This window comes from Camelus bactrianus, chromosome 12 (assembly GCF_048773025.1).
Source record: "Camelus bactrianus isolate YW-2024 breed Bactrian camel chromosome 12, ASM4877302v1, whole genome shotgun sequence".
Lineage (NCBI taxonomy): Eukaryota > Metazoa > Chordata > Mammalia > Artiodactyla > Camelidae > Camelus > Camelus bactrianus.
The window spans coordinates 57529213-57541482 of NC_133550.1; the positions used below are offsets into that span (position 1 = coordinate 57529213).

Genomic DNA, 12270 nt, shown 5'->3' on the forward strand with positions numbered 1-12270 from the left:
TTCAGGCTGTCCGGGTCCGACCTGCCCAGCGAGGAGTGGCTGTGGGATTATGAGAAGCCCGGCCACCGCCGGTCCGTGATTAGAAGAGTCAAGAGGTTCCTGAGCGCCCACGAGCACCCCTCCAGCCCCAGGCGGAGAAGCTACGGGAGGCAGGCCAGCGACAGCTCCATGTTCCTCCCGCACAGCGACCTCAGCCCGGCCAGGGATCTGCTGGCCGTGCCCCCGAGAAGCCCCCACCGTGCCTCGGCTGCCTGGAAGCAAGCCCACACCCCCGAGGGGGGGCCCCCGCTGCACTCCAGCCTCGGAGAGCTGTCCACCATCCGAGAGACCAGCCAGACAGGCACAATACAGAGCCTGACTCCCCAGTCCAGTGTGATGGGCTCCCCCACCAAAATGCCACGGGTCCCCGAGGTACAGGTCACAGCACGGGTGCCCCCGGCGGAGGGCGACCACCACGACTCCACCACCTCCATCCAGAGCTCTGACTTTACTGGGGTTCAGCCGAGCAGGACTGAGCAGGAGGACCCAGTGGGGTTGATCCTGTTCGCCTCCGAGAAAGGATCACTTCCGACGGACCCCAGTTCCCAGACAACTTCAACCAAAGATGAGAGAAACATCCTCATGTCTGCCTCCCAGGAAGACCCTCACGACAATGACATGTCCCCCAAACGGTGGAGCCTCCCAGGGCTCCTGGGGTCCAGCCGCACCTCCCTGGCAGGCCGAAGTCCACATCCCGTGAGCCCTGAGCCGCTTCTTTTACTTGACACAGAAACATCCTCAGAGACCAGTGGAATCAACACTGTGGCTGGCTCACGAGTCTCTCCTGATGTGCTGTATTTAATGGAAAACTTGGACACCAAGGAAACTGACATCATCGAGTTTAACAATGAGCAGACAGAGGAGTCACCCAAAGGAAAGCCAGAACGTTCTAGGACCTGGTTCTAGCCTTGAGTCTTACTTACCCGAAAGTTCAGCATTAGTTCCAGAGCATACCTGACAGCTAATTTTTTTCTAAACGATCACACCGTATAAGCTACTGAAAACTTTGAAGGGCATTATGATCCTGACTTTTTGAGAACGGAGAAAATCAAACACATTCACACTATCACAAAGTGACATTCGTGGAACTTAAGCAGGCCACAGTGATGTGTCCTAACCAAATAAGGGAACTTAAAAATAGGCACAAGCCTTATAGATTCATAGACTGTTAGCTGTGCTAAGGGCCTTACAGATCATAGTCCAGTCCCCCTAGTTTTGCCAATAGGGAGGCAAAAAATTCTCTTTCCTCCTTTTTTTTTCTTTCTTTCTTCTTTTCTTCAGTTATAAAGACAGAGAGATGGATCATGTGATGCCTCAAAAGCCCCTCCGCAATCACGATTCCCTGTTTGAGGCTTTCTAACCATCTCAATCTCACTTTTATATCTGTTATCATTTCCTAATTCTTAAGCTTCGCCAGCATCGGAAAGCTCCATCTCCCTTCAGTCTCCTTTTCTACCTTCACGACTTCATGCTCCTCTCTCCCCCCTTTGTTCTCTCGGCCTTTTGTCCTCTCTTCTCCCTGCTCCTGCTCCTCCAGTGACTCTCATCTGCCCCACCTTTCAGGTGATAATATTTTCTTCTGTCCATCTCTGCTGCTTACTTCTTGCCATGGGTTTCAAAGTCCCGGGCACTGGCAAGGCCTCCCGCAGAGCAGTCAAGGTGTCAGCAAAGCCAGCCTGACACCGTCCAGCCTCGCGGCGGAAACGGTGTGGATGCCGCGGCTGCCCACCACGCCCTGGGCCGCCAGGCGTCCTCTCTTAGGTCTTGAACACTGGAGAAAACCGAAGCCAAGAGGACATGCAACCTGCATAACCAGATGCCACAGAACCAAATAGCAAGGCTTGAAATGGTCTCACTCAGGCTCTTAAAGCAGGAGTCCCGGTCGTGTCGCGGCATGGGACCACGTGCCGGCTGGGTCGGCCGGGATGCGGTAGGGTACTGGAGCTGGGAGGTGAAGGCAGTCCAGGACCGTACCATGGGGAGGCCTCGCTTCCTCCGAGGATCTCTTAGGGTGGCTGTGTGTTGGGGTCTCCCAACTTTGTCTGGAAGGCCATGCTGCTCTCACTATTTCTGTCATGTGAAGATGCTTGACTGCATATGGTTTAAGAAATAAACTAGCCCTAATTACTGCCACTTACTGAGTGTTCAGAGTCCCAGGCAGCAGCGTGTAAAGTTCACAGATAATCCCACTAATCCTCACGGCAATCCTAAGAATTGATATACCATTATGTCCATTTTAAAGATGAGGAGAGTGGGGAGGGGATAGCTCAGTGGCAGAGTGCCTGCCCAGCATGCACAGGGTCCTGGGTTCAATCCCCAGCACCTCCACTTAAAAAGTAAGTCAATAAATGGACCTAATTACCTCCTCCCCTAAAAAAAATTTTTTTTAATAAAAATTAAAAAAAAAATGATGAAGAGAACGGAGGCTTTAGAGAAGGCAAGTAATCTGACTAAAGTCACACAGCCCAGAAATGGCAGAGCTCGGATTCAAGCCCAGGTTCATCTGACTGAAGAGCCCACTCTTTCGCCCAGAGCACTTCATCCCTGGGCTGTGCTGAATGGAGGGTCCCAGACCTGCCAGCAGTTTGCCCAGAATTCCGGACAATGCCCCACAGGAGCCAGGCCCAAATCTCTCCAGCCTTGGAGGCCTGTCTGGGTCCTCCCTGTTTAATTAAGTCTACCTGGGTCTTTTATGCATGTGTCCGGGATGGCAGTGCCCCACCTTGGAGCCCAGCCATGGTCCCCTTTATTTTTCTAACAGAAGAAAGTTAGCAGGACCCTCCCTTCCCTTCCCCAACTCCTCCCAATATGCAATGTTATAATTAGCACATTTTGTTACAAGGCGTCGCATCTGACTGGGCCACCGCAGCTGCAGGACAGCAACGACATTTACTTGAACTGGCTTTTCTCAAAGCACTGAAAGGAAGTACGTTATTGGAAGAGATGCTACACACTGGTCATTCTCTGTGTCGGTCTGTGGCGTCAGCAGCGGGGAAAGCACCCAGATCCCCAAAGCACTGTGCCTGGACTATGTGCTCAAGCCCCCGTACACCGCGGCTAACATGCAGGAACCCTACCCCTCTCCCAGCCTCTTCATCCTATCTTCCTGGACATTTCAACTGAAGTTTTCTACTCTCTTCTCTTGGCTTTGTCTGTTGCTCAAATTCAAATAAGTCTCTACTTAGCTGCTTTGGAAATAGAATCGATTTTTGTTCCGAAATCCAACGTGATAAATTACACACAGAGTCACACGTTTTGTGAGGACCAGGAGAGTCCATGTAACTCTGCTTGCATCCATCCCTTAGGTACCTTCATCCAAAGAATCACTTCATTTCCTTGCTATTTCATCAACATCTGAGGTGGCCTCCGTTTACTCCTTGCACCGCAAACTGGATGATGATTGTTCAGTGAGCCCACGTGGTGGAACTCAGGTTTTACCCGACACGGACCAAAGCTGCAAAAACAGAACGATTTCTTCTCGTGTGCCTGGTTTTACTGACTGCCTCGGCCATCTCCTCCTGAGCTCTGGAAACTTCCACCCATTGGGTGAATGGTCACAGCGTCCAGCGGCTTAGTGTTTTGGGCTTATTCCTTCCAAGAACAGGCTCAGCGCTGGTCTGCATTAAACGTAACCCACCAGCCAGGGGCGCAGCGTGGCCAGGCCCCCTACTGCAGTCTCTCATCTCCAGAGATGAGAACTCTGCCCTGATGCCGGGGTCCACAGGCCAGAAAGATAAAGGCCCATGAACCTTTTCTCTGTCCTCCAAGAATTTAGGGAGGACTGCTTCTCCTCCTGTCAAAACAAAGAAGGCTATTTTCCCTGCCCTTTTAACGGTCTGCTTCTTGGGGCAGGCATCCATTTCGGCCCAGGTCAGCTAAGCTGTGCAAAACACATTTCAAGTAGAATGGGGAAATATCAAATTTACCATGGGTTTAGAGAAGACTCAAACATACAGCCCTCTCTTTTAGTGTTTCCCCTCCAGCTTCCACTGTCTCCAGGGAAAGTGGTTCAATCCTCAAGCATCATTCTGAGATCTTCTTAACCATGGAGTCTCCTCTCAGAATCTGCTGAACCCAGGCAGCCATGGGGGTGATGGAATGGGGACTACCTAGCCTGTGACTCCCCTCGAGTAGCTTTATGAACTTGAACGAGGCCCCGCCCTTCAGTCTCTCACATTCTCATCTGGGAAATGGGCTCTTCTCTGCGCCGTCTCACTGGCCATGGTGAGGAGTGGAGGGAGTGGATGTGAAAAGGCGCGGAGCCCCGGACATTGCTGGGACAGGTGCCCTGGGGGATTCACCACCGACTACAGAAGAAAGGACTTCGTTCTCCCATCTTCATTCAGGCATTTGCTTGTAGGAACGCCTTCCTCTCTTCTCCAAGATTCTCATCTCTTTCATCCAGAATGCTCCCCATTTCTCTTTTGGCTTCATTTTTTTTTTCTTTCATATGCTTCCCAACCTCTCTCCCCTCTCCTCCTTCTCCCCAGTGTTATTTCTCACTCCTTCACTCGCCGCAGCACCACGGCGATCACTTCTGCCCCTAACCCATCGTGTGTATCAGTCCCCTCAATCCAAATGTGGAACTAGGGAAAAATTAATTCTTTGTTCTTTCCACTGTAATTCTAGAGGATTTAGCATCCTTGGTTTGCCATTAGACAAGGACCCTCTTAGAGCATCAAATCTCCCTACTCCTGGTCCTAAGTAGGAATAATAAATACAACTTCCAAAAAGATTCCTAAGCAAGAGGCAAATTAGAACCTAATTCCCTTCCCTGTTCACAATCATCATCTCCATGGTCGACACAGTCCTTTTCTGAAGTGCTGTGGTCTGAATAGGAATAACCAAGGATTTTCCTCATTTTGTCTTTTCAGACGTATCTCGGGTCCTCAATCCTTTCACAGGGCTTTCTGTTTTCCTTAGTTCTATGAAGCCTGACTTCTAGGACAGTATTTTCCACTGAAATGGCTATTGAGTCGAAAGAACCAGTTCACAAATACTGGAACTGATCTTAGAAGACCTAGAAGAAGGGTGTGTGTGGCCAGCTCATCCCCTGTTGTAGCAAAAAGAAAACTGAAAAAATGACCCTGGGAAATAGAGGCACAAATAACGTATTTGTTAATTGAGTTAATTACTCAATTAACTCCAACAGGAGATGCAGGTTTTGTGTTCTGTGTCTGAGTTAGTTTAGAGAACAGGCCCAATTCTTCCTTTCAGCACAGGAAGATCTGGCCGGGTGGGTCCCTGCAAGCATCGTCTCTGAATTTCTCGTTTTAGACGTTTACCTCACAGAGGCAGCCAAAGGCATGTTGTCTCCTGGATCCTGAAAACAGATAAGAGCATTTCTAAAACAGAGTCTTGTTCAGAAATGTGGGTGTGTCCCAAGTTCTTTCCCGAGCTAGTGGCTGTTCCCCTGAGGTGACTGTGCACCCAGGGAACATTTGGCAACATCTGGAGACATTCAGGGCTGTCATGCTGGGCAGTGTTACCAGCATCTAGGTGAGTCGAGGCCGGAGATGCTGCAAAGCACAGGACAGACGCCCACAACAACCATCAAGCCCAAGACAGGTTGGGAAACCTGAGTTAGGCCAGTGGGAAGGTAAAAATGAGACAACCAACAAAGAGATGAAGGAAGAGAGGTGAACTAGAGAAAGAAACAGAACTAGAAGAGAACAGGTAAACCCAGTGAGTGGCGAAGTTCCTATCCTGTGCACAGGCTATGAACTAGTAACCATTTCTCCCTTGATGCTAAAGGATCAAATCCAGAAAAATCAGATGGGAGCCCCGAGGGGCACCTTCAGGGAATGCCTCGGATGGCTCTCACCAGGAAGAGTGATTAAATGCCATCACTAGCATGATTAGACTCTTCTGAGAATGCAGTTTATATAAAGGGTGACAACAATTTATGATGCCAAATATTATATAAGAATTAGTGCCAATAAACTGCTAGACACTGGATGGACACCGGATCCAGCTTTGGCCTTTATATACGTCTTACTTAGGACCAAATAAACCGTATCTTCTGGCAGATGATTTGGCATTTATATTTTTACTAGTAAATAGGTACCCTGGGTAGGATCTGTCTACCTCCTTTGTGAACCCATGAGCCAAGGAAGCTCATGGATTCCCCCACCTCCTGCATGCCTCCAGCACTCCCAGGAGAATAACATGAGGAAACTGGTGAAGTTCTGGGTGATGTCTCCAGGGGGACTTTTATTCATAGTCTTTCGTGAAACATTAAGCAACTGCTGTGTGTCAGGCATTCAGTGAAAGCTGAGTGGGTGGGTGTTGGGCCCCTCTTCCCGCCCTCATCCATCTGTCACTCTTCTGCAGATAAATAGATAAATATCAAAATGCCCTCGGAAGTCCACCAGCTTAATGTTTGTATGTTTGTTTGTCTGTTTCCTTTCATCCCCAATCCTGTTCTCCCTCCCAACCATCCTAATGTGTTTAATGTAAAGCCCTATGTCTGTGTACATTCTTACAAAAAGTATATTAGTGTTTTGTGTGCAAGTATTCTCAGCTTATGCAGATGTTCATACTATAGGCCTCATTTGCTTCTTTGTTGGTTTGTTGGATTGTTTTTCACTCCATACAGTGTTTTTAAGATCCTCCCCAGTTTCCTGTGTACATCGAATCCATTGTTTCTAACTCACTCCTGTGTGCTCTAAGGTGTCTTATAGCTGGTTTATCTGCTTCCCAGTTTGCCTCCATCCCCTCCACAGAAGCACCCTTGGACACGTTCCTTTATAACCCTGTAGGAGAGTTTCTCTGGGATGCACATGCATGAGCAGAGTCTCCGGCTCACAGGGTCTGAATATATTGAACCTGACTCTATTGCCGAAAGGCTCTCCAGAATGACAGCTCAGACTGGCACCCCATCTCCGCCCCCAGCAGCTCGCTGTATCTCCACTTCCTTCCCCACCCCCACCACATGCTTGGCAGCACCTAGATTTCTAATCTTCCCAGTCCCACAAGTGTGAAGTAGCGCCTGCTGGATGTCTGCCCGGCATTCACCCGCCGGTTGAACATTCCCGATGACTATACGACATTCACCTGGTTTACAAATGACATCAAGTGTCTCTTCACGTGCTGAATTCTTTTAGGACTCCTCTTCCCTCTTCTGAAAATTGCCTTTTCAGATTCTTTGCCCCTTTAGCTAATGGGGGCCTCTATACTTTTTATTGGTTGTAGGGAGTCTTCTTGATACTAATGGTGAGCTTGTTACTCACACACACGGTCAGGGGACCTTACAAACTCCAATGGGAGGAACACTTCTCAAGATTAAAAAGCACTTTCTTTTATTTTTTTAATTCTTTTTTGGGGGGTGGGGGTAATTAGGTTGGTTGGTCTGTTTGTTTAATGAAAGAACTGGGGATTGAACCCAGGACCTCATGCATGCTAAGTACACACGCTACCACTGAGCTCTACCCTCCTCCAAGAAAAACACTTTCAAGCAAAGGACCCATCACATTTTTTTTTTCCAGTAAAAATGGAGTCCATCACTAAAGAATGTGAGAACACAGGCAAGTTCCTGAATGACAGGTACACCTCTCTTCAACATAAGCTTGCACCTCCTGGTCGCCATTCAGAGGCTGTGTGTCCCCTGCTACTCTGCCAAGGAAGAGGGTTCGGAATAAGCTGTGAGAGGTCGGACGGGGTGATGCCACCCTCATGGGTACAGTCGAAATGGGGCATGTGCTGACCTGTCCTAGGAGGTAGCCATGCGTCTTGTTCAACCCACGTGTCCCCATGCTTAGGACAGTGCCTGACACAGCTCAAAAAAATATATGAATGAGTGCTTGAAAGAAAGAAAAAAATGAATGAATGAATAAACCAAACTAGATCTAGATCCAAAGTCAGCAGACCAGAAAATCTCAATCAAATGTCACCAACAATCTGAGCTGTGTGGACTCAATCAAGTCACTGGAACACTCCAGACTTCATCTTGCTCAGCTCTGAAATGAGTGGCGAGACTAAGTGATGTAAGGTCCCTCTCAAATGCTGGTTCCAACATTTCTGTGTGCTGGAATCATATTACACGTGTATGACTTACATGAATTTGATTATGTGAGCTCGGCAAGGGGAAGAGAAGCACTTATACACATGCATAAAGAAAAGGCCCTGTAAACTGACTATACTCCAATAAAAAAAAATCTAATAAACTGACTATGCTTCAATAAAAATAATAAATAAATAAGTAAATCTATTTGAGACAGGTTAGAAAGGAAGGAAGGAAGAAAGGATGAAAGAAAAGGCCCTGGTGCAGCCACTATGGAAAAGAGTATGGAGAGCCCTTTAAAAACTAAAAATAGACTTACCCTATGATCCAGCAACCCCACTCCTAGGCATATGTAGAGTTTTCCAGAGAAAACTCTAATTTGAAAAGATACATGTGCCCCCAATGTTCCTAGCAGCACTATTTACAATAGCCAAGATGTGGAAGCAACCTAAGTGTCCATCGACAGATGACTGGATAAAAAAGATGTGGCATATATATGAGCAATGGAATACTACTCAGCCATAAAAAAGAATAAAATAATGCCATTTGCAGCAACATGGATGAACCGAGAGATTGTCATACTAAATGAAGTAAGTCAGACAGAGAAAGAAAAATACCATATGATGTCACTTATATATGGAATCTAAAAAAATGAGACAAATGAATTTATTTACAAAGCAGAAACAGACTCACAGACTTAGAAAACAGACCTATGGTTACCAGGGGAAAAGGGAGGACGGATCAATTGACAGTTCGGATTTGCAAATACTAACTACCATGTATAAAATAGATAAACAACAAGTTTCTACTAAGTAACACAGGGAACTATATTCAATACCTTATAATAGCCTATAATGAAAAAGAATATGAAAAGGAAGGAATATATATATGTATGACTGAATCACTATGCTGTACACCTAAGTTAACACAACATTGTAAATCCACTATACTTCAGTTTAAAAAATAAAGAAAAGGCCCTCATCACTTCTCCCTGCGGAACACATCCCTCGGAGTGATTGGGAGATGGAAGACATAAATCCCACTCAATCAGTCCCAATGCACTGAGAGTGATTCCCCTGAGAATTTCCCAAACAACTTGGTTCCTAAACACAAGCCTACCATTTCATCTGCTATCCAGTTGAACGACTTCCAACAATTTTTCACATCCAGGCATATGGACTTCCTGAGAAAGGTACTAATAAAGTGCCCGACATGGACCCTCCCTAACAGATTTTCAACGGTCATTTTCATTCCACTGATGTTCTCATTATGTGCTGACTTCAGGGCTGAGGTTCTGCATGAGATCACAGTGATATAATCATGACCCGAGGATTTGTACTGGGGCATCTGAAAAGTAACAGTTTCCATGAAGAGAAAGTGCAACACTGGAAGCACTTACAGCAATTTTACTGAATCTGGTTTTTTGTTCTTTTTTTTTTTTTTCACATTAAGCAGAATAATGACAAGTAATAAGTTCTGTGACTTCGCAGTCAGAGACAAAGTTAGATATACAACTTTGAGCCCCAGTGGGAAAGTGGTGGCTGGTGTTCTGAATCTGATTTTCTGATAGCTCGTGCTTGGCCAGGATTCTCTAATTTACCACAGTCGCCACCACTCCCTATTGCCCTACACTAGGCCTGCTTCAATCAGTGGTTACCTCCTTGGCCCTGTTGGGTATCTTGAATTTGCAGTTCTTTTACTAATAAAGCACCAGCAGATCCATGGAGACCTCAGTGACTGTGAATTCCCTAAACTGTGCAAAGAAGAATAGAATAACAGTCTCAGAGCATCTTTCTACTTATTGCTATAAACTGCAGCAGCCCCACGTGACCGCTGAGATGCGTTAAATCTGTATTTCTTTTCCGACCTGCCTCTCTGGGTGAACTGTTTGGTCTTATTCTCCCTGGCTCACCAACAGCGCAGCTCATTTCAAGATGCAGGGATTCAGGACATTAACCAACCTAGCTTGACAGGCCCTGCTGGCAGCAGGCCTTGCAGGGATGTCAGACAGCATGTCGAATCTGTGTCATCCCCATTGGAGAGACCCGAGCTTCTCCACTGCAGCCAGTCCCAGGCCCCGGCAGGTGGGACGTCTCTTGCTGTGGACAGAGGCAGCCTGGAGCCCCCCTGCTGTTTCCAGCCATCGGCCTCAGGACCCATCAGTCACTCTGAGGTCAGCTCCAGAGCCAGCGGCACGGAGCACTGAATGTGACAGGGGCAGCGCCACGGGGAGGGGAGCTGAAAGCATGTATACTTTTTAGAAGCCAGCTTCATGTTCCTGAGAAAAAGGCAAGTCAGTCAGTGGAAGGAGGAGAAACAGCTAAACCACAGTTGGTAAGCCCTGTTGGAGCGGGGAAATGATGGCTGGGAAGAAATCAGACCCACTCACTGCCTGGGAAAGAAAACCTCTAAAAGCCACATGGGGCCAGAAGTTGATCAAAGACCGGATGTTGGGAAAAACACCAAATCCAAGAGGGCAGAACTGTCCCCTGCTGGTCATGCTTTCCCAGATGGGCACTGGCTTGTGTTTAGCCAACATTAAGTCCAGAGTCACTCCCCTCAGAATACACGCCAAGGGTTACTCAGAGAGCCTGTGGGAGGAGCCCAAGAGTTTAAGAACCAAGAGTAGGAAGCCCAGTGTCAGACTGGAAATGACCCTCTCCCTCTGTCCCGTCACCACCCTGGGGGGCTGGCAGCTGCCTCGCCTGTTACCCGAGGCCATCGAGGTGGGTGCCACCCCCAGCCACAGCTTTTGCAAACCCCACCCTGCTGTTACCCCATCAAATACGCAATACAATTCTGATATAAACACAGCTCCTAAGATCCAGAGCTGCCCAGGGCTGATGGTGACGTCTAGATCTTGAAAACTGCTGGTACACACAATCCCATCCCGCAGGGCCTCCTGGGATCAAAAACAGCAGATGGGAACCACGTGGGCATCACTGCCGCCCTGCACCCACGACAAGAGGCAGGCTGGGGACCAGGCTCGCGCCTTTCCGGTGTAGTTTTCGGCACACAGGATGGACTTCTGTGTGTCAATGGTAAAGGTTAGGCAAGACACACTGATAGTCTTTTGTGGTCCACACTACACCAAGGGCACAGAAAACAAAGTTCTTATTTTCACTTTATGTTCCACTCATAAAACCAAACTTCAAATGTGGCCTAGTCACCGTGTGCCAACAAGAGAACATAAGGGTAAGAACGTGAGCTTCTGGACTCAGATTGTGTGGGTTCAAATCCCGGATCCATCCCTGTTTGTGAAGTTCCTTAACCTCCGACCTGGTTTCCTCACAGATAAAATGAGGATAATAGCAATACTATTACTGTGTGTATTAAATGAGTTAATACATACAAAACTCATAGCACATTGCCTGTCATATAGTAGGCACTTAATAAATGTGTGTGTGATTTCTATATTTAGAATTTTTAATATTAAAAATTAAAATTTTTGATTTTATTTTATTGAAGTATAGTTGATTTACAATGCTAGTTTCAGGTGTCAGCAGAGTGATTCAGTTATATATATAATACATTTTTTTTCAGATTCTTTTTCATTATAGCTTATTACAAGATATTGAACATAGTTCCCTGTGCTATATACAGGTCTTTGTTATCTATTTTATATATATTAGCGTATATCTGCTAATCCCAAACTCCTAATTTATCCCTTCCCCCCTTTTATATGTTTGCTATCATTATTATATCATCGTGGTATTAAAGAGGATGGTGATTAAGAGCTGAGACACCGGGTTCTATTCAGGCTCAAACACTTACTCGCTAAGTGACCTGGTCGAGTTACCCGACGTGCCTCAGCCTCAGTTTCATAAACTGTAAAATGAAATTAATGCCATTACCCTCCTCGTAGGGTTGTTTTGAAAATTAAATGAAATAGTGGATTTAAAGCAATTAAGGCAGGGCCTGGAGCAAAGTTACAGCCCAGTAATTGTTAACTATTTTTATTGTTATTTAATGAAATGGGTTTGACATTGGAACAAAAGTAAGATATGAGAATGTTTAATGTTTCTTCCCCAAAGTAGAAAAATGACCTCTCTGCTGAGTCAAAGACATAGGTACATAATTTCTTCAATTTCCTGCCTTCGGCCCATTTGATAAAACAGCACAGAGCCAACTCCACTTGCAGAAGCAACGGCCAAAGCGGGCTTTCCCCTAACGGCGCAGCCGCGGCCTGCCGCCAGGGGGCAGCAGTTAGCCCGTGGCGCTTTGGAAGC

At 46.9% G+C, this 12270-nt stretch overlaps 2 protein-coding genes across 17 annotated transcripts in view; one reads left to right on the forward strand and one right to left on the reverse strand.

The window, feature by feature from the left end:
• The window catches only part of BEST3 (bestrophin 3), a 44304-nt gene extending 38237 nt beyond the window's left edge, over positions 1-6067 (forward strand). For all 15 annotated transcript variants that reach the window (XM_010950499.3, XM_045513288.2, XM_074375411.1 and 12 more), the window contains one exon: positions 6-6067. In XM_010950499.3, the coding sequence (XP_010948801.2) occupies positions 6-945 (940 nt within the window). In that variant the 3' untranslated portion in view covers positions 946-6067. The remainder of the gene's footprint in view (positions 1-5) is intronic.
• Positions 1-12270, reverse strand: part of RAB3IP (RAB3A interacting protein) — a 149173-nt gene that overhangs the window by 122638 nt on the left and 14265 nt on the right. The window lies entirely within an intron of this gene.